The sequence below is a fragment of the Saccopteryx leptura genome, chromosome 1 (genome assembly GCF_036850995.1).
Source record: "Saccopteryx leptura isolate mSacLep1 chromosome 1, mSacLep1_pri_phased_curated, whole genome shotgun sequence".
NCBI classification, from domain to species: Eukaryota; Metazoa; Chordata; class Mammalia; order Chiroptera; family Emballonuridae; genus Saccopteryx; species Saccopteryx leptura.
This window is the reverse complement of record NC_089503.1, coordinates 162,785,932-162,803,809: the sequence shown is the minus strand read 5'-3', so window position 1 is coordinate 162,803,809 and position 17,878 is coordinate 162,785,932. Positions and strand designations below refer to the sequence as shown.

The following is a 17,878-nucleotide window of genomic DNA, read 5'->3' as shown; positions in this document are numbered from 1 at the left end:
GTCAGCACGTGGCCCCTTTTTCTCCACACACAAAATGTGCACTGGTGCTGTGCTTCCCACCCGCAATGCTCCACCAGCAGCGAAGTTGTGTGTGTGTGGGGGGGGGCTGTCAAGCTACACCCAGATTTCTGACTGCAAGGGTGGGGGGCACCGCATCCCCGCCCAGTTCCAGGTGAACTTGTACATGTTTTGTTCATCTCCAGAGTGTGCCTGGATTGGAGCGGCAAAGGCCATAGTGGAGGCTTCTCCACCGCACAGAGGGGCCCTGGACCCCCGCCGGAGAGTCATGCCTCGGGGATCCCTGAAGGAGGCCCAGCGCTCGCACCTGTGAAACCCAAGAGGTGCGTGTCACTGGGGAGAGCTTCACAATTCTGCCGAGCTGGGCGGCATTCGTTCACAGCCAGCAGAGACAGGCCTAAGAAAAGGGGGTGTATCTAGAGGTGTGATGGCGAACCTTTTTATAAAAACCGCTCACTTTGCCCTGGCCGGTTGGCTCAGTGGTAGAGCGTCGGCCTGGCGTGCAGGAGTCCCAGGTTTGACTCCCGGCCAGGGCACACAGGAGAAGCGCCCATCTGCTTCTCCACCCCTCCCCCTCTCCTTCCTCTCTGTCTCTCTCTTCCCCTCCTGCAGCCAAGGCTCCATTGGAGCAAAGATGGCCTGGGCGCTGAGGATGGCTCTGTGGCTTCTGCCTCAGGCGCTAGAATGGCTCTGGTTGCAACAGAGCAACGCCCCAGATGGGCAGAGCATCGCCCCCTGGTGGGCATGCCAGGTGGATCCCGATGGGGCGCATGTGGGAGTCTGCCTGACTGCCTCCCTGTTTCCAACTTCAGAAAAATATAAAAAAAAACAACCAACCCCCCCCTCACTTTTGCAGTGCTGGTCAACCTGGTCCCTCCCTCCCTCCCTCCACTGGGCAGGAGGGACCAGGTTGACCAGTATTGCAAAAGTGGGCAGTTTTTTTGTTTGTTTGTTTGTTTTCTGAGGTTGGAAATGGGGAGGCAGTCAGACAGACTCCCGCATGCACCCAACCGGGATCCACCCGGCATGCTCACCAGGGGGCGATGCTCTGCCCATCTGGGGCGTCGCTCTGCTGCAATCAGAGCCATTCTAGCGTCTGAGGCACAGAGCCATCCTCAGCACCGGGGCCAACTTTGCGCCATGGAGCCTTGGCTGCGGGAGAGGAAGAGAGAGACAGAGAGGAAGAAGAGGGGGAGGGGTGGAGAAGCAGGTGGGCGCTTCTCCTGTGTGCCCTGGCCAGGAATTGAACCCGGGACTCCCACACGCCAGGCTGACGCTCTACCACTAGCCAACTGGCCAGGGCTTGTTTGTTTTTTACAGAGACAGAGAGGGATAGACAGACAGGAATTGAAGAGAGATGAGAAGCATCAATCATCAGTTTTTCCTTGCAACACCTCAGTTGTTCATTGACTGCCATCTCATATGTGCCTTGACCTTGGGCCTTCAGCAGACCGAGTAACCCCTTGCTCAAACCAGATGAACCCACGCTCAAGCTGAAGACTTCGCCATCTCGAACCTGGGTCCTCCACATCCCAGTCCGATACTCTATCCACTGCGCCACCTCCTGGTCAGGCAAAGTGGGCGGTTTTTATAAAAAGGTTCGCCATCACGGATTTAGGGAGACTGAACCCCACGGGACAGAACCACGCTTTTCTCAGAGCACCACGCCCCCACTACAGGAAATCGGAACCCCTCGCCCACCGTGGCTCCCCCCCCCCTCCCCCGCGCATCAGACCTGCAGCCAGGATTGAGGCGGGGCTACCCTAACGTTGTAAGGTTCTCATTGGCTGCAGGAGGAAGGGGCGAACCAATCCTCACAGATCTTAACACCCTCCTCTTGGGCTATTTCCACCTCCGGGTTAGGCCCCATCCCACTCTCCCCGTGTCTCTCGCGCAGAAGAGTCAAGATGGAGGAGTATGCGCGAGAGCCCTGGTGAGTCTGCCGGTCTCCGCGCCTCGTTGCTGCCCGTGGGCCCTCGCTCCCCTCGGTCTCCAGGATCCGAGGCCGTCGACGCAGGCCGGTAACTGTGAACGGCGGGGTTGCAGAGGTCCTTCGGTTCCCCGGCGCTGGCCGGCCGCACTCAGCCCCCGTGACCTTGCGGTCGGCGGACGGGGAGCGTCCGGGCTTGGGCTCGGTGGAGCCGCGGACCTGGCCCCACTCCGGAGCCCGCCGGCCTTGGGCGGGATCAGACTCCCGCTACGTGTCCGTGAGGCCGAGCGTCTCGTCTCAGTGCGTGCTCGCGGGCTTCACCCGAAGCGGCTTGGAGATCTCTGGTGGGGAATGCGGAGGGTCACGTCGCCTGGGAAGCCAGGGTCGTAGCACGTGGTGGCGACAGCACTTCTGAGCGGCGGCTCTACTCAGCGGTCTGTTAGGTTTAGTCGTCATAAAGGGCACGAGGGCCGGCCGAAGGTTCAGGTGGCCTGAGGTTAAAGCTCCTGGGGTCCTAAGTGAAAAGTCAGATCTCGTTATTTGGGTTAGTTACCCGTTTTATCGTGTCAGCAGAAACCGAGGTGTCTTTAGGTGGTCAAAGTGCCAGCAGTAGCCCTGTGGCTGGCCTTGTGCCCCCCCTTCCACCCGTAATTGGGGGGATGCAGGGTATATCTTTCAGCACCTTCCAGCTCTTTAAAATTCTCTTCTTGTGCTCGCTTCGGCAGCACATATACTAAAATTCTCTTCTTCAGAGGTTATTATCCCCCTTCCTGCTGTTACTAATGATTGTTAGGGTGGCAGGAGGGTAAATATTTTACTTTTTTGACTTAAAGATTGTACAAGAACAGGCTCATAGAGACAGAGAACAGACTGGCAGCTGTTGGGGGGCGGGGTGAAATACGTGAAGGGATTAAGCAAAAAACCCACCAAAACTCAAACACGGACAACAGTAGGGTTATTATTACTAGAGGGAAAGGGTAAGGGGGGAGGTAGAAGAGAATAAAGGGGCGATAAATGGTGATAGAAGGGGACTTGACTTCAGAGTGGTGAGTACACAATACAGCAGGGGTCCCCAAACTTTTTACACAGGGGGCCAGTTCACTGTCCCTCAGACCGTTGGAGGGCCGGACTATAAAAAAAAACTAGGAACAAATCCCTATGCACACTGCACATATCTTATTTTAAAGTAAAAAAACAAAACAAAACGGGAGCAAATAAAATATTTAAAATAAAGAACAAGTAAATTTAAATGAACAAACTGACCAGTATTTCAATGGGAACTATGGGCCTGCTTTTGGCTAATGAGATGGTCAATGTGCTCCTCTCACTGACCACCAATGAAAGAGGTGCCCCTTCCGGAATTGCGGCGGGGGCCAGATGCGGCCTGCAGGCCGTAGTTTGGGGACCCCTGCAATACAGTATACAGATGATGTGCTATAGAATTGTACATCTGAAACCTGCATGCTTTTATTAACCAGTGCACCCCAATAAACTCAATAAATGAAAAAAATGTCACAAGCGTAATGAGTGTTCATCTAATTCACTAGGTGACCCCTTTGCTTTCTGTTTGTACATTCGTTCAGAAACAATAGAGTCAGTTGACCTGGTGGGTTGTATAATCAAAAGTGTTTCATCTTCTGGACTGCCGTGTTTGGTAAGAGCATCTTCCACCCCAGCTCAAGATCCACAGCCCTTTCCTGACCTTATGCAGTCTGAATTCTCCCCAAATGTCTGCCTTTCAGTTACATTGCCAGGATCTTACCTGGTGTTCTTAATGCCTTTTCCAATAGCTTTCCTTTCTTCCAGCCCTTTTTAGGATCCATACAAGCGTAATCATCCTAAATACTTTTTTTTTTTTTTTATCATGTTTTCTTTTCCAAAACCTTTAAGTCTGTGTGATATAATGGAAAGAACTTGGGGGCTTTGGAGTGTTACTTTTTCTTTTCTTTTTTTAACAGAGACAGAGTCAGAGAGAGGGATAGATAAGGACAGACAGACAGGAACGGAGAGAGATGAGAAGCATCAATTATCAGTTTTTCGTTGCGACTGCTTAGTTCATTGATTGCTTTCTCATATGTGCCTTGACTGTGGGCCTTCAGCAGACCAAGTAACCCCTTGCTCAAGCCAGCGACCTTGGGTCCAAGCTGGTGAGCTTTGCTCAAACCAGATGAGCCCGTACTCAAGCTGGCGACATCGGGGTCTTGAACTTGGGTCCTCCACATCCCAGTCCGACGCTCTATCTACTGTGCAACCGCCTGATCAGGCACATTTTGTTTTAAAATCAGTTCTCTACTTACGACATATTTGACTTCGAGCAAGTTACTTCATCTCTGAGCCTTTGTTCATCTGTAAAATGGAGGAGACAGAAAGACTTTTTTGCAGAGGTAGAAGATTAGGGATTCTAGAGAAGAATAACCTAACTTGAAAAATCATAGGTTTTATTTGCATTACAAGGCACCTAGAACATACAGTAGTTGTAGTTTCTAAGTGATAACTTGTAACCTTGTTACTGTTGCTGGTTCCTGTGACCTGTATTTCTGTCATTTACCTCTGTTAGATTATGGCGTAACCTTCTATGCAGCCCATCACAGACTGCCCTGGCAGGAGCACTCTGACTTAGCTGGACTTTGTTCAGAGAGACACTCTTGTCTTACTTTGTTTTGAACTCCAGCTGCTCTCTGAGCTGAAGCCTGCTGCTCTTTACTGATTCTATGCGGCTTGTGTATTTCTGCTCCAACAAATTATAAGATCATTTAAAGTTACTGACCCACCACTCGGAGCTACTAATTTATTCTCTTGTGTTTTCTCTGTACTTCCTATAAGTGTTTCTACCATTTTAAAGGAATTTCCTGATCCTCTTCAGTCTCAGGACTGTTTTTCAAACTCTTAAAAATGAAGTCGGGTTCTGTGTGGATTGTATTAAACTACAGGCTCTGATTCTTTTTTTTTTTTTTTTTTTTTTGGTATTTTTCTGAAGTTGGAAACAGGGAGGCAGTCAGACAGACTCCCGCATGCGCCCAACTGGGATCCACCCGGCATGCCCACCAGGGGCCGATGCTCTGCCCATCTGGGGCATTGCTCTGTTGCAACCAGAGCCATTCTAGCGCCTGAGGCAGAGGCCATAGAGCCACCCCCAGCGCCCGGGCCAACTTTGCTCCAATGGAGCCTTGGCTGCAGGAGGGGAAGAGAGAGACAGAGAGGAAGGAGAGGGGGAGGGGTGGAGAAGCAGATGGGGACTTCTCCTGTGTGCCCTGGCCAGGAATCGAAACCGGGACTCCTGCATGCCAGGCCGACACTCTGCCACTGAGCCAACCGGCCAGGGCCTACAGGCTCTGATTCAGTAAGTCCTGCATGGGGCTCATGAGTCTGCCTTTTTTTTTTTTTTTTTAATTTTGATTGGTTTTATAGAGAGAAAAAGAGAGAGGGGAGGAAACATTGATTTGTTGCTCTGCTTATTTATGTATTTATTGGTTGATTTTTTTGGGGGGGGGGATTTTTCTGAAGTTGGAAACAGGGAAGCAGTTGGACATACTCTCGCATGCGCCTGACCGGGATCCACCTGGCATGCCCACCAGGAGGCGATTCTCTGCCCATCTGGGGCGTTGCTCTGTTGCAACCAGAGCCATTCTAGCGCCTGAGGCAGAGTCCATAGAGTCACCTCCAGCACCTGGGCCAACTTTGCTCCAGTGGAACACTGGCTGTGGGAGGGGAAGAGAGAGACAGAGAGGAAGGAGAGGGGGAGGGGTGGAGAAGCAGATGGGCGCTTCTCCTGTGTGCCCTGGCCGGGAATCGAACCTGGGACTCCTGCATGCCAGGCTGACGCTCTACCACTGAGCCAACCGGCCAGGGCCGGTTGATTGTCTTATGTTCCTGTCCGGGGATCAAATCTGCTACTTTGGCACATCAGGACGACACTTTAAACGCTCTAACCAACTGAGCTACCTGGTTAGGGTTCCTTTGCACCCATTGAATCTTCATTTCTTTGGGTCTGAACTTTAAATTTTCCTGCAGCTGGAAAGCTCATCCTTGATCCCCAGGAGATTGGGTAACATTCTTGATGATAGTGCAGTTTTCTGTTACTTGTTTTATTCGCTTTTGCACAACTTATACTGTCAAGTGAATGAATAAAGTATCAACTGTTGAGAGTCAAAGTGAGTTTCATACTGTCTAGTGCAGGGGTCCACAAACTACAGCCCGCGGGCTGCATGTGGCCCCCTGAGGCCATTTATCCGGCCCCGCCGCACTTCCGGAAGGGGCACCTCTTTTATTGGTGGTCAGTGAGAGGAGCACAGGATGTATCCGCATCCTGTGCTCCTGGAGTACTGTATGTGGCAGCGCCGCAAAGCGAGGCGACGCTCACATACAGTACTACTCCGGTGACACGGGTTGTACGCGACACGGCTCTGGAAGCGTGTCATATCACTTGTTACAGCTAGCAGTGACAAATATAGAAGCGGACATTAACCATCTCATTAGCCAAAAGCAAGCCCATAGTTCCCATTGAAATACTGGTCAGTTTGATTTAAATTTACTTGTTCTTTATTTTAAATATTGTATTTGTTCCCATTTTGTTTTTTTACTTTAAAATAAGATGTGTGCAGTGTGCATAGGGATTTGTTCATATTTTTTTTTATAGTCCGGCCCTCCAACTGTCTGAGAGACAGTGAACTGGCCCCCTGTATAAAAAGTTTGGGGACCCCTGGTCTAGTGAAATGTAGAAAAGAAAGGCTCTTAACATAAGTAACTGTACCCAGAATTTACTTTCTCTAAAAAGACCCCTACCCCTCACCTTGGGCTAGTTTTGGAAGGTTGTGGCCTTGGGCTGGTTTTGCAGGGTTGCAGATGTGCCCTGAATGTTTCTCCCTGAATTAATCCTATGGATAAACATTGTAACTGCTTTGTTTTACTGCTAGGCTTCCCCTCCCCATACCCTGGCCAGAATTTTGCCTTTAAAAGCTAGCTCCTGCCCTGGCCTGTTGGCTCAGCGGTAGAGCGTCGGCCTAGCATGCGGAGGACCCGGGTTCGATTCCCAGCCAGGGCACACAGGAGAAGTGCCCATTTGCTTCTCCACCCCTCCGCCACGCTTTCCTCTCTGTCTCTCTCTTCCCCTCCTGCAGCCAAGGCTCCATTGGAGCAAAGATGGCCCGGGCGCTGGGGATGGCTCCTTGGCCTCTGCCTCAGGCGCTAGAGTGGCTCTGGTCGCAACATGGTGACGCCCAGGATGGGCAGAGCATCGCCCCCTGGTGGGCAGAGCATTGCCCCTGGTGGGCGTGCCGGGTGGATCCCGGTCGGGCGCATGCAGGAGTCTGTCTGACTGTCTCTCCCTGTTTCCAGCTTCAGAAAAATGAAAAAAAAAAAAAAAAAAAAAAGCTAGCTCCTGAATGTGTTTGGGGCTGCGAGTTTTGGAAACACTAGTTCCCTTGTTCGCCAGCCTTTTGCAATAAAGACTCTTTAATTTCTCTGCTTAATTGTGTGGCAAACGTCTGTTTCTCGCTGTTTCAATATAACACTAGTTTAGGTGATTTGGGGCTGGATACATATGGATATGTTCAGAATCCTCTATGTTTGTCTGCATGTTCTGGGCTGGATGTGTATTGGTTGCAGAAGTCCAGCTGTGTTAGCAAAGGTTTTATGGTTTGTGAATGAGAGAATGAGAAACACAGCATCTCCTTTTTTTTCCCTGTCTTTAGCCCCTGGCGAATTGTGGATGACTGTGGTGGGGCCTTCACAATGGGTACCATTGGTGGTGGTATCTTTCAAGCAGTCAAAGGTTTTCGCAATTCTCCAGTGGTAAGTGAGTGTCTTATTGTATCATCACTTGAAATCTGGGTTTGCTAGTATCACTGATGGCCTCATTTATGGGTTGGAAATGTATTGTACTCATAATATTTTGTTCACTTTTATATAGGGAGTAAACCACAGACTACGAGGGAGTTTGACAGCTGTTAAAACCAGGGCTCCGCAGCTGGGAGGTATGAAAGCAAAGTTTTTCTGTTTGTTTTCCAGACTTCCTGTTTGTCCGGGGTGAAGCTCTGTTTTTCCCTTCTGTTTTATTATTATTATTATTATTATTGTATTTTTCTGAAGCTAGAAACGGGGAGAGACAGTCAGACAGACTCCCGCATGCGCCCGTTCGGGATCCACCCGGCACACCCACCAGGGGGCGACGCTCTGTTGCGACCAGAGCCACTCCAGCGCCTGGGGCAGAGGCCAAGGAGCCATCCCCAGCGCCCGGGCCATCTTTGCTCGAATGGAGCCTCGCTGTGGGAGGGGAAGAGAGAGACAGAGAGGAAGGAGAGGGGGAGGGGTGGAGAAGCAGATGGGCGCTTCTCCTGTATGCCCTGGCCGGGAATCAAACCCGGGACTTCTGCACGCCAGGCTGATGCTCTGCCACTGAGCCAACCGGCCAGGGCTTCCCTTCTGTTTTAGATTATACCTATTGCTGATGTTCTGTCTTAACAGTTTGTGACAAGTGAATATCTCTGTAGGTTCTTCTTGATTTATGGTTTATTCAGGAATTAACTTGAATTGTTGCATCCGTATGAAAATCTTGTCCCTGCCCTTCAAATGCTCAGTAGTGTTTTTAGTTTTCTCCTCTTACCCAGAAGGGAGACAGTATGTTTAAGCTCGGGTTTGTGAGAGCCAGGAGCAACAGCTTCGGCATTAACAAGGCCTAAGAGTATGTGGCAGAGGATTGGGGTTTCATGAGAGACACTGATCTCCAAGGCTAGCTTTGGGACACTGCAGAGCTCATTGAAGAATGTGAAAAGATTATATTCATTACACTTTTTTTAAAAAAAGATTTTATTTATTGATTTTAATTAATTTATTTATTTTTTGTATTTTTCTGAAGTTGGAAACAGGGAGGCAGTCAGACAGACTCCCGCATGCGCCCGACTGGGATCCACCCAGCATGCTCACCAGGGGGCGATGCTCGGCCCATCTGGGGCGTCGCTCCATTGCAACCAGAACCATTCTAGCGCCTGAGGCAGAGGCCACAGAGCCATCCTCAGCGCCCGGGCCAACTTTGCTCCAATGGAGCCTTGGCTGCGGGACGGGAAGAGAGAGACAGAGAGGAAGGAGAGGGGGATGGGTGGAGAAGCAAATGGGCGCTTCTCCTGTGTGCCCTGGCCGGGAATTGAACCTGGGACTCCCGCACGCCAGGCCGATTGATGCTCTACCACTGAGGCAACCGGCCAGGGCCTTATTTATTGATTTTAAAGGGAGGAAAGAGACAGAGAGAGAGAAAGGCAAGAGGTTGGGGAAGGGAGCAGAAAGCATCAACTCATAGGAACTTGGTCCCCGTATGTGCCTTGACTGGACTGGCCTGGAGTTTCAAACCAGCAACCTCAGTATTCCAGGTTGATGCTTTATCCACTGCACCACCACAGGTCAGGCTCATTACACTTTTTTTTTCTAAGGCTCATTACACTTTTTTTAATTTTTTTTTATTTTTCCGAAGCTGGAAATGGGGAGGCAGTCAGACAGACTCCCGCATGCGCCCAACTGGGATCCACCTAGAATGCCCACCAGGGATTGATGCTCTGCCCATCTGGGGTGTTGCTCTGCTGCAACCAGAGCCACTCTAGCGCCTAAGGCAGAGGCTACGGAGCCATCCTCAGTGCCCGGGCCAACCTTGCTCTAATGGAGCCCCAGCTGCGGGAGGGGAAGAGAGAGACAGAGAGGAAGGAGAGGGGGAGGGGTGGAGAAGCAGATGGGCGCTTCTCCTGTGTGCCCTGGCCGGGAATCGAACCCAGGACTCCTGCACGCCAGGCCGATGCTCTACCACTGAGCCAACCAGCCAGGGCCTCATTACACTTTTTAAAGTGGGTTATTCAGAAGCTGGGAGGTTTTATTTACTTACAAAGAGACAGCCAAGCTGGAGAAAGGACCTAATACCTTCAGCTGTTCCATAGTAGTTTTATGCATCAGAAAAAGTCATCTCTTTGTTTTCAGAGTATTTCCTTTAAGAGACAGGAGCAAATAGGTGCTGTTTATTGAGGGCTTGCTGTGTGCCGCACACCCTCCTGAGTGTTGTGCAGCGTTACTTAGTCCTCGCAGCCACAGCGGAGGAAGCACCATGGACACCTCACTGTCCAGACGAGGAGTTGAGGCTCGGGGTTTTTGTTCCCTCTGTAATAACTGCACCTCAGAAAGTAAATAGTGACCACTTTGCCTTTATTTTAATGCAATGCTAAGTAGTATTAAAGTACACACCAAGCCCTGAATCTCCCTGCGCTTGTGGAAGTCAGGCTTTTGCAGGTTTCTTGAGAGGCTGCTTCTATCACAGCATTTTCCGTGAATACAAAGCAGTCAGGTAGCTGTCCCAGCTGAGAGGGAGCCTAGGGAGACACGATGACTGAATGTAATATGGTTCCCAGAACAGGAAGCTCAGGGATTCCAAGTCCAGCATGGACTTCGGTGGATGGTGTGTCAGTAGTGGGCCGTTAGTCATGTAACAGACGCACCGTGCGGATGTAAGGTGGTGGAGATTGGGGAACTCCGTCCTGCCCACAACTCTTCTGCAACTCTAATACAATTCTAACATTAAAGTTTTATCTAAAAAACCGGGGTGAAATAGAGGAAGAGTAAGTACATCATGGTATGAGGGAATTGGGATCATTTACATATTTTAAGTCCTTGGGATCCACCTTTTAAGAAAACTAGATTTTGTGTGTACCTGTATACTCATATGTGTGGGTGTTTGTGTTTTATTTTACAGATTGTCACTGTTTAGGAAGAGTCTGTAGTGATCTGATTTAGGTTGTTTTTAGTGTGTCATGCTTGAGGAATCAAGGGTGAGAAGGTGAAAGGAGCAGTAATTTCTGTTCCCAAGATGCTTTGTAGTCCTCACTGTATCGCCCTACCATGCTGGCATGTGTTAGGGCTTACACATGGAATACGTCCTAGCAAAGCTGGTCTCCTGTGTTCCCGTTGTTGATTTTCATAGAGTGGGTACTCAGTGACACTCAGGAACAAAAGAAAAAGGGGTGGCGAGTGAGCCCTGAAGGAGCGGGGACTGGGAAGCAACTCACTGCTCTAGGAGCCCAGACCGTTGTTCCGGGGCAGAGGTGCCTCGCCTGACTCCCAGGCCCGGCTGATTGCTTTCCCGCTTTAAACCTCCCAGTGGAGGCCCTGGCCGGTTGGCTCAGTGGTAGAGCGTCTGCCTGGTGTGCAGGAGTCCCGGGTTCGATTCCCGGCCAGGGCACACAGAAGCACCCATCTGCTTCTCCACCTCTCTCCCTCTCCTTCCTCTCTGTCTCTCTCTTTCCCTCCCACAGCCAAGGCTCCATTGGAGCAAAGTTGGCCCGGGCGCTGAGGATGGCCCCATGGCCTCTGCCTCAGGTGCTAGAATGGCCCTGGTTGCAACAGAGCAACGCCCCAGATGGGCAGAGCATCGGCCCCTGGTGGGCATGCCAGGTGGATCCCGTTGGGCACATGCAGGAGTCTGACTGCCTCCCCGTTTCCAACTTCAAAAAGATACAAAAAAAAAAAAATCTCCCAGTGGATATCAACAACCTGGGTTTTATTCGAAAGATGAGTATTCTGACTTGTTCAGGGCTTATTTTGACTTGTGTTTGCATATGTTTGGTGCGTGAGCGTTTTAATAATAGTGTGAGTGTTATTTAAATGTATTTTTCATGATAACATTTTAAATGTAAGATGAAAAAGTAAAATTCATACATATCTTGTTTTTAAATAAAACAGGCAGCTTTGCAGTCTGGGGAGGCCTGTTTTCCATGATCGACTGTAGCATGGTTCAGGTCAGAGGGAAGGAGGACCCCTGGAACTCCATCACGAGCGGGGCCTTGACGGGAGCCATCCTGGCTGCGAGAAGTAAGCGCTCACTGCAGACATGCTCCTGGACGCAGACTGTGGGAAACCCCGTCATAATTTATTGACATCTGAAATACGTGAAACGGAGCCTTGCCTAACCTGGTGTAGCAAGAACATGTGGGATGATTTGGGGAAAAGTAGAGGATCTGTTGGCTTGTTTGAGAAAGAGAGCGTGGCGCGCTGACCTGTGTGCTGCTGTGGATAAGAGCCGCCCAGGTTCTAGTTCTGCCATTGACTAGCTGAGACCCAGGGCTCTCTGCAGACTTTCCATGCCGGGTCTCCCTCATAAGTTCTCTGGAACTGATAATAGTCCCTGTCACGTGGGGTTGTCATGGGGGAAGTGCATGGAGCCGTCTTCTGGATCTGTGGGACATGGCAGCCCAGAAGTCCTTTGGGCTTAGTGGTTCAGTCTGGGCGTCGGCAGAATTTTTGTAAAGAGCCAGGCAGTAAATATTTTAGGCCTTGTGGGTCATGAGGTCTTTGTTAAAAACTGCTCAACTCAGTTATCATAGCACAAAAGCAGCCGTAGACATTAACAGAAGTGAGTGAGCACGTCTGGTCCAGTAAAGATTTGTTGACATAATCAGGCAGGAGCTGGATTTGACCTGTGGGCTGTAGTTTGTTGACCCCCCTGGTCTTGGCCAATGGGTAATGGGGGTGGGATTTAGCCACATGTGCAGCTCTTTCTTTTACTGCGTCTTGTATTAAACTATTTCTGTTAACACGATTGCTTTGTTACTCATGTATCCAGATGGACCAGTGGCCATGGTTGGTTCAGCCGCGATGGGTGGAATTCTCCTAGCGCTAATTGAAGGAGCTGGCATCTTGTTGACAAGATTTGCCTCTGCACAATTTCCCAATGGTGAGTCTTTTTTTGCTTAGCACAATCACTCAAACATTGGAATGGTTTCTTGATGTTCAAAGAAAATGTATTCTGGCTGCTAACACATGGTTGTCTGTGGTGTACTGTTTGTATAATGTGTCACGGGCTGTGGTAGGCTTGGCTCTGTTTGAAAAGCTGGATGTGGCTCAGTCAGTATCTAGCCACAGTTACCGGCAAGCTCTAGTTAAGTAATCTGTGCAGAGTAGTGAGGCATGCTGAGCGTTATTTCTGGAGCTTGGACGAGACTGACATAGGTCATAGCTCCCAGTTTGATGGGATCCCCCCTTGTGGGCAAGTTCCAGACGCGTTGCTCGTCAGGTGCCACTGGGCCGGTGGCAACGTGGCCCCCGCTGTGCTGGCCACTGCAGCGTGAGGGAAGCCATCCTGCACCAGATTCAGATGTTCTGTGGGGACTCAGCAGGCTTGCAGGGAGATGCAGGTCACAGCATTCATAGAGCTCACTGCTTTACTTTCTGAAGAGACTGACCTTTACGATATAATATTCCTGTGGTTTTCAAAGTTCTTTCCTCTTGCTCACAGGTCCCCAGTTTGCTGATGACTCCTCCCAGCTGCCTGCAGCCCCGCTGTCACCCTCCCCTTTTGGAGACTACCGGCAGTACCAGTAGGACTTCTGTCTCGGAGGGAGCTACCTTTAAGAAAGGCTCTCAGAACATCAAGTTGCAGACTTTTTAAAACCATAAGTGGGACAGCTATGCCACGCAGTCTACGAAGAGACATTTAGCACTTTTTTCTATTTAAAGGGATGTGGGAGTGGGGGGCACTGAAAGACAATCCATTTGTTTATTCATCGTGGATTGCATTTGTGGTCAAAGTAAATGTCTGGTATCTTTAAAAGAGAACATTAAGTGCTGAGAAGAGGAAGGACCGCAGGGCAGACGGCAGTGAGACTTGCCCTCGTCCCTTTGGGGCGTCTGCCTGGTCTTATGTTCTGTCAGTCCAACAATAAAAACTCATGAGACTTCCTCCTTTTACAACAAGTTGTCCACTCTTCCTTTTCATCCTCAAACACTTCAGATAATGCAGAGCCTGGTGAAGGCGGTGTGGGCTATGGTCAGGCCCCGTCTCCCTGGACGTGAGTTGTGTGTGAGGACCATGCAGTCATGTACCCTTCCACAGTAAACACTTGATGGATTGACCGCGAAGGCCAAACACTCCCCTTTACATGCGAAGGAAAACGTCCTTTTCTCAGTTTTGAGGATATCAGATCTTCAAAACTCTCTGCCTTGAGACTGAAACCTCCCAGAATCAGCTTTCTCTCAAAACCCTGTTTGAGGAGACTTCATGGGGGCCTGGTCGCCCTCGAGGTTTGGTGTTTATTGTTGTTGAAAATAAAATAGATGGTCTTTTGAATGTGTTCCAAGACCCCTGAAGCCAGTCTTTGTAAGGGGTGTGTTTGGGGGGGGGACTGGTGGTACCTGGAAATTGGACAAGTGTTTCAGAATAGGCCAGTTTACAGATGGCATTGGAAATGATGTGTGGCCTTGCAGAAGTCACCATATGATCAGCCCATCTGCCTGTATCCTTGAGAAGGAAGAACACATTTGTGGGCACAGCAACATCCGTGTGGCTGCCGTGAGCACACACTTAACTTTGAGCCTGGTACCATGCACACTGAGCATTTAATTACTCATTCTGGTTTGATCTTTTTATGTGTGTGGTATAGTAGACATAATACTTTAGCCATTTGCCATGTACAATTCAGTGCCAGTTAAGTACAATCAGAATGTTGTGTAACTCACCATTATGTCTACCCAGAACTCGCACCACTGACAAACCTTGCACCCATTGAACAGTAACATCTCATTCACCCCCTTAGCTCCTGGTGGCCACAGCCCTGCCTTATGTCTCTGAGTGAGTAGAATCTTCCAATATTTGCCCTTCCGTGTCTGTCTCATCTCATTGAGCATGTTTTAAGATCTATCCAAATTGTGGCATGTACCAAAATTGTACTCCTTTTGATGGCTGGTTAATATTTCATTGAAGGAACACCACATTTTGTTCCTTAGCGTGTTGATGGATACTCGGGTTGTTCCCACCATTTGACTGTGGTGGGTAATGCTGCTGTGAACACAGATGTACAGGTATCCTCAGGGTCCTAATCCCAGTTTCTCTGGACAAACACAGGAACAGGTTTCCTGGGGCCGGTGGAAGTTCTGGAGTTAGATCCTGTCTCACAGCCGAAATGCCCTTTGGAAAAGTCCCATGTGCTTCTCTCTGTTTTTCTTGGTGTCTGAGCTGTGTGTGAACTTGTCAAATAGTGAATTTCTGAGTCGGTTTGGAAGAAAGGGTCCAATTGTATCTGCCATTCAAAGTGCTTCTGTTTCCTTTGTGAGAAGTGTCTGCAGAGCGTGAAAGCATGGACATAGCTCCCCTTGTGGGTCATTGGTGTAAGTTAACTCATTGTCTCACAGGGTGGGTCAGCAGCCACAGGCAGCCTGTGCTAAGATGTTGCTAGAGAAGCTGCATCCATGCAGGCGCTGTGGGTCTGGCTTCTTTCTGGCTGCAGTAGCAGACAGATTGAGGGCAAGCAGCAGGGAGAACTGGGTGGAGGCCTGGTTTCTCTCCTTTACCTGAGTGCCTCTAACCTGCTTCATGATGTATGTTCCAGCAGCGTGTTCCTTTCCATTGCTGAGTGGTGTTCTGTGGTACAAACACACCAATTTGTTCATCCATCCACCCGCTGAAGGACACAGGGTTTCCATTTTTTGGCAACTATGAATAAAAGTGCCATAAACATTCACTTGCTGATTTTTGTGTGGACATGTTTTCATGTCTCTTGGTCAGCAAATCCCTAAGATTGCTGGGTCATAAGATAGGTATCTATTTAATTTGAGAAGAAACTGCCAAAGTGTTTTTTCGGCTGTTTGCATCTTCACCAGCACTGGGCAGTACCGGTTTTTGTCCTTTGTCCTTATTTTTTTGAAGTCAAACAGTTCTTGGTGCATAGTGGAATCTTGCAGTTTTAATTTGCATTTCTCTCATGACCAGTGATGTTCAACATCTTTTTATGTTTATTTGCCATCTTTACGTCTTGTTGTTAAAGTGTTTCCTTTCATCTATTTTTGTTTTTTCTTTGGTTCGTTTTGAGAGCTCTTTCATATATGTGGGTACTTTGTCAGACATGTGATTTGCAAGTATGTGGGTCTTATTTCTGGGTTCTCTGTTCTGTTCCATTGATCTATGTGTCTACCTTTCACTAGTAGGGTGAGTTCCAATTTTGTTCATCTCTTCCACAATTGTGGCTCTTCAAGTTCTTTTGCCTGTCCCTATACATTTTACAGGGAGCTTGTTGGTATTTATAAGAAACCTGCTGGAATTTTTTTTTTTAATTTAAGATTTTTTATTTATTTATTCATTTTAGAGAGGAGAGAGAAAGGGAAAGAGAGAGACAGAGAGGGAGAAGGTGGGGAGGAGCTGGAAGATTCAACTCCCATATGTGCCTTGACCAGGCAAGCCCAGGGTTTTGAACCGGCGACCTCAGCATTTCCAGGTGGATGCTTTATCCATTGAGCCACCACAGGTCAGGCCCTGCTGGAATTTTAATTGGGGTTTTTTGTTAGTGTTTCACCATTTTTAGCACAAATACTCTGCATATAATATTTTGTTAGATTTAAATCTAGGTATTTCATTTCTTTAAAATAAATTTTTAATTGATTTTAGAAAGAAAAGAGAGGGGGAGAGAGAGAGAGAGAAACATCTATTTGTTGTTCCATGCATTTATGCATTCACTGATTGATTCTTGTATGTCCCCTGACTGGGAATACAACCTATAACCTTGGTGTATCAGAACCATGCTCTAACCAGTGGTCCCCAACCCCTGGGCCGCGGACCGGTACCGGTCCACAGAGAAAGAATAACTTACATTATTTCTGTTTTATTTATATTTAAGTCTGAACGATGTTTTATTTTTAAAGAATGACCAGATTCCCTCTGTTACATCTGTCTAAAACTCATTCAGTCACGTGATACATTTATCCGTCCCACCCTAAAGGCCGGTCCATGAAAATATTTTCTGACATTAAACCAGTCCGTGGCCCAAAAAAAGGTTGGGGACCACTGCTCTAACCAACAGAGCTAACTGGCCAGGGCCTAGGTATTTCATTTTTGAGAGTGCTATTTAAATGGTATTGTTTTTCAGATTTCAAATTTTATTGTTTATTATTAAGCCCAGAAATACAGTCAATTTTTGTATATTGATCTGCAGCCTTGATGAACTCCTGCTTCTCGTCAATTCTGGAAGATTTCCAGCTGTTATTTTGAAATGTCACAGATGTGTTACATTCTCAGCATTCAAAAGTAAATAATAATAAAAGCAATTTGGGGAAGAGATGGGTGGAAAAGAAGGTTTTCTTGACTACCCAGAGGTAAACCGGACACTCTGGGAGCTCCACAGGAAGCAAGATGAGAATGCTGGTCAAGGCTACCTATGTTCCTAGAGGAAACTAACGCTAAAAGGAGAAACCTTTTAACTCCAACATGTTTTACCCTACAGCGAGGATACAGGGCCTTCCTGCAGCGCATTTAACTGGCTGGGTGATGCTGGGGCCCTGGGCCTGTGCTCCCATACCACTCAGTTCTTCCCAAGTCCCAGATCCCAGGCCGGTGCATAGCATATGGCTGTCAGGACTGGTTCCCAGACTTGCTAAAGTCGTGTTCCCAGCACCCCGCCTGCTGGCTGGTGCTTGGCAGGTGGTCAGCTAAAAGGCATTGCGTCCAAGAATGAACAGCTTCCAGACAGGGTTTTTTTTTTGTTTTTGTTTTTGACAGAGACAGAGAGTCAGACAGGGATAGACAGACAGAAATGGAGAGCTGAGAAGCATCAATCATTAGTTTTTTGTTGCGCGTTGGGACTTCTTAGTTGTTCATTGATTGCTTTCTCCTATGTGCCTTTGACCGTGGGCCTTCAGCAGACTGAGTAACCTCTTGCTCGAGCCAGCGACCTTGGGTCCAAGCTGGTGAGCTTTTGCTCAAACCAGATGAGCCCGCGCTTAAGCTGGTGACCTTGGGGTCTCGAACCTGGGTCCTCCGCGTCCCAGTCCAACGCTCTATCCACTGTGCCACCGCCTGGTCAGGCCAGACAGGTTTTGAACGTCCACCAGGCACCAAGACCTGTGCTCAGTGCCACAGAAACAGGGTTTCCCAGCTTTCTGATCTCACTCCCAGTAAAATAAGAAAGGGAAATTGATCTT

At 48.8% G+C, this 17,878-nt stretch overlaps 1 protein-coding gene and 1 non-coding gene across 3 annotated transcripts; both read left to right on the top strand.

Moving 5' to 3' along the window:
- The first annotated feature begins 1,868 nt into the window (after positions 1 to 1,868).
- Positions 1,869 to 14,051, top strand: TIMM17A (translocase of inner mitochondrial membrane 17A). Of its 2 annotated transcripts, none has more exons than XM_066379593.1 (6): positions 1,869 to 1,951; positions 7,639 to 7,738; positions 7,857 to 7,920; positions 11,657 to 11,785; positions 12,537 to 12,647; positions 13,209 to 14,051. In XM_066379593.1, exons 1-6 carry the CDS (start codon positions 1,926 to 1,928, stop codon positions 13,292 to 13,294), a joined length of 516 nt encoding a protein of 171 aa, XP_066235690.1. In that variant the 5' UTR covers positions 1,869 to 1,925; the 3' UTR covers positions 13,295 to 14,051. The 2 variants fall into 2 exon arrangements, with proteins under 2 accessions (XP_066235690.1, XP_066235679.1); XM_066379582.1 differs by having other exon boundaries at positions 1,894 to 2,039.
- Positions 11,081 to 11,156, top strand: TRNAT-GGU (transfer RNA threonine (anticodon GGU)). Its single transcript has one exon. It is a non-coding gene; the product is annotated as a tRNA-Thr (tRNA).
- Positions 14,052 to 17,878: the final 3,827 nt, after the last annotated feature.

What these genes read in the sequence shown, in the direction of transcription:
- TIMM17A (XM_066379582.1), top strand. Translation starts at nt 1,936, where the DNA reads ATGCGCGAGAGCCCTGGTGAGTCTGCCGGTCTCCGCGCCTCGTTGCTG. An exon ending in GTTTTCGCAATTCTCCAGTG is followed by an intron (nt 7,739 to 7,856) that starts GTAAGTGAGTGT and finishes ACTTTTATATAG; the next exon opens with GGAGTAAACCACAGACTACG. An exon ending in CAGGGCTCCGCAGCTGGGAG is followed by an intron (nt 7,921 to 11,656) that starts GTATGAAAGCAA and finishes TAAATAAAACAG; the next exon opens with GCAGCTTTGCAGTCTGGGGA.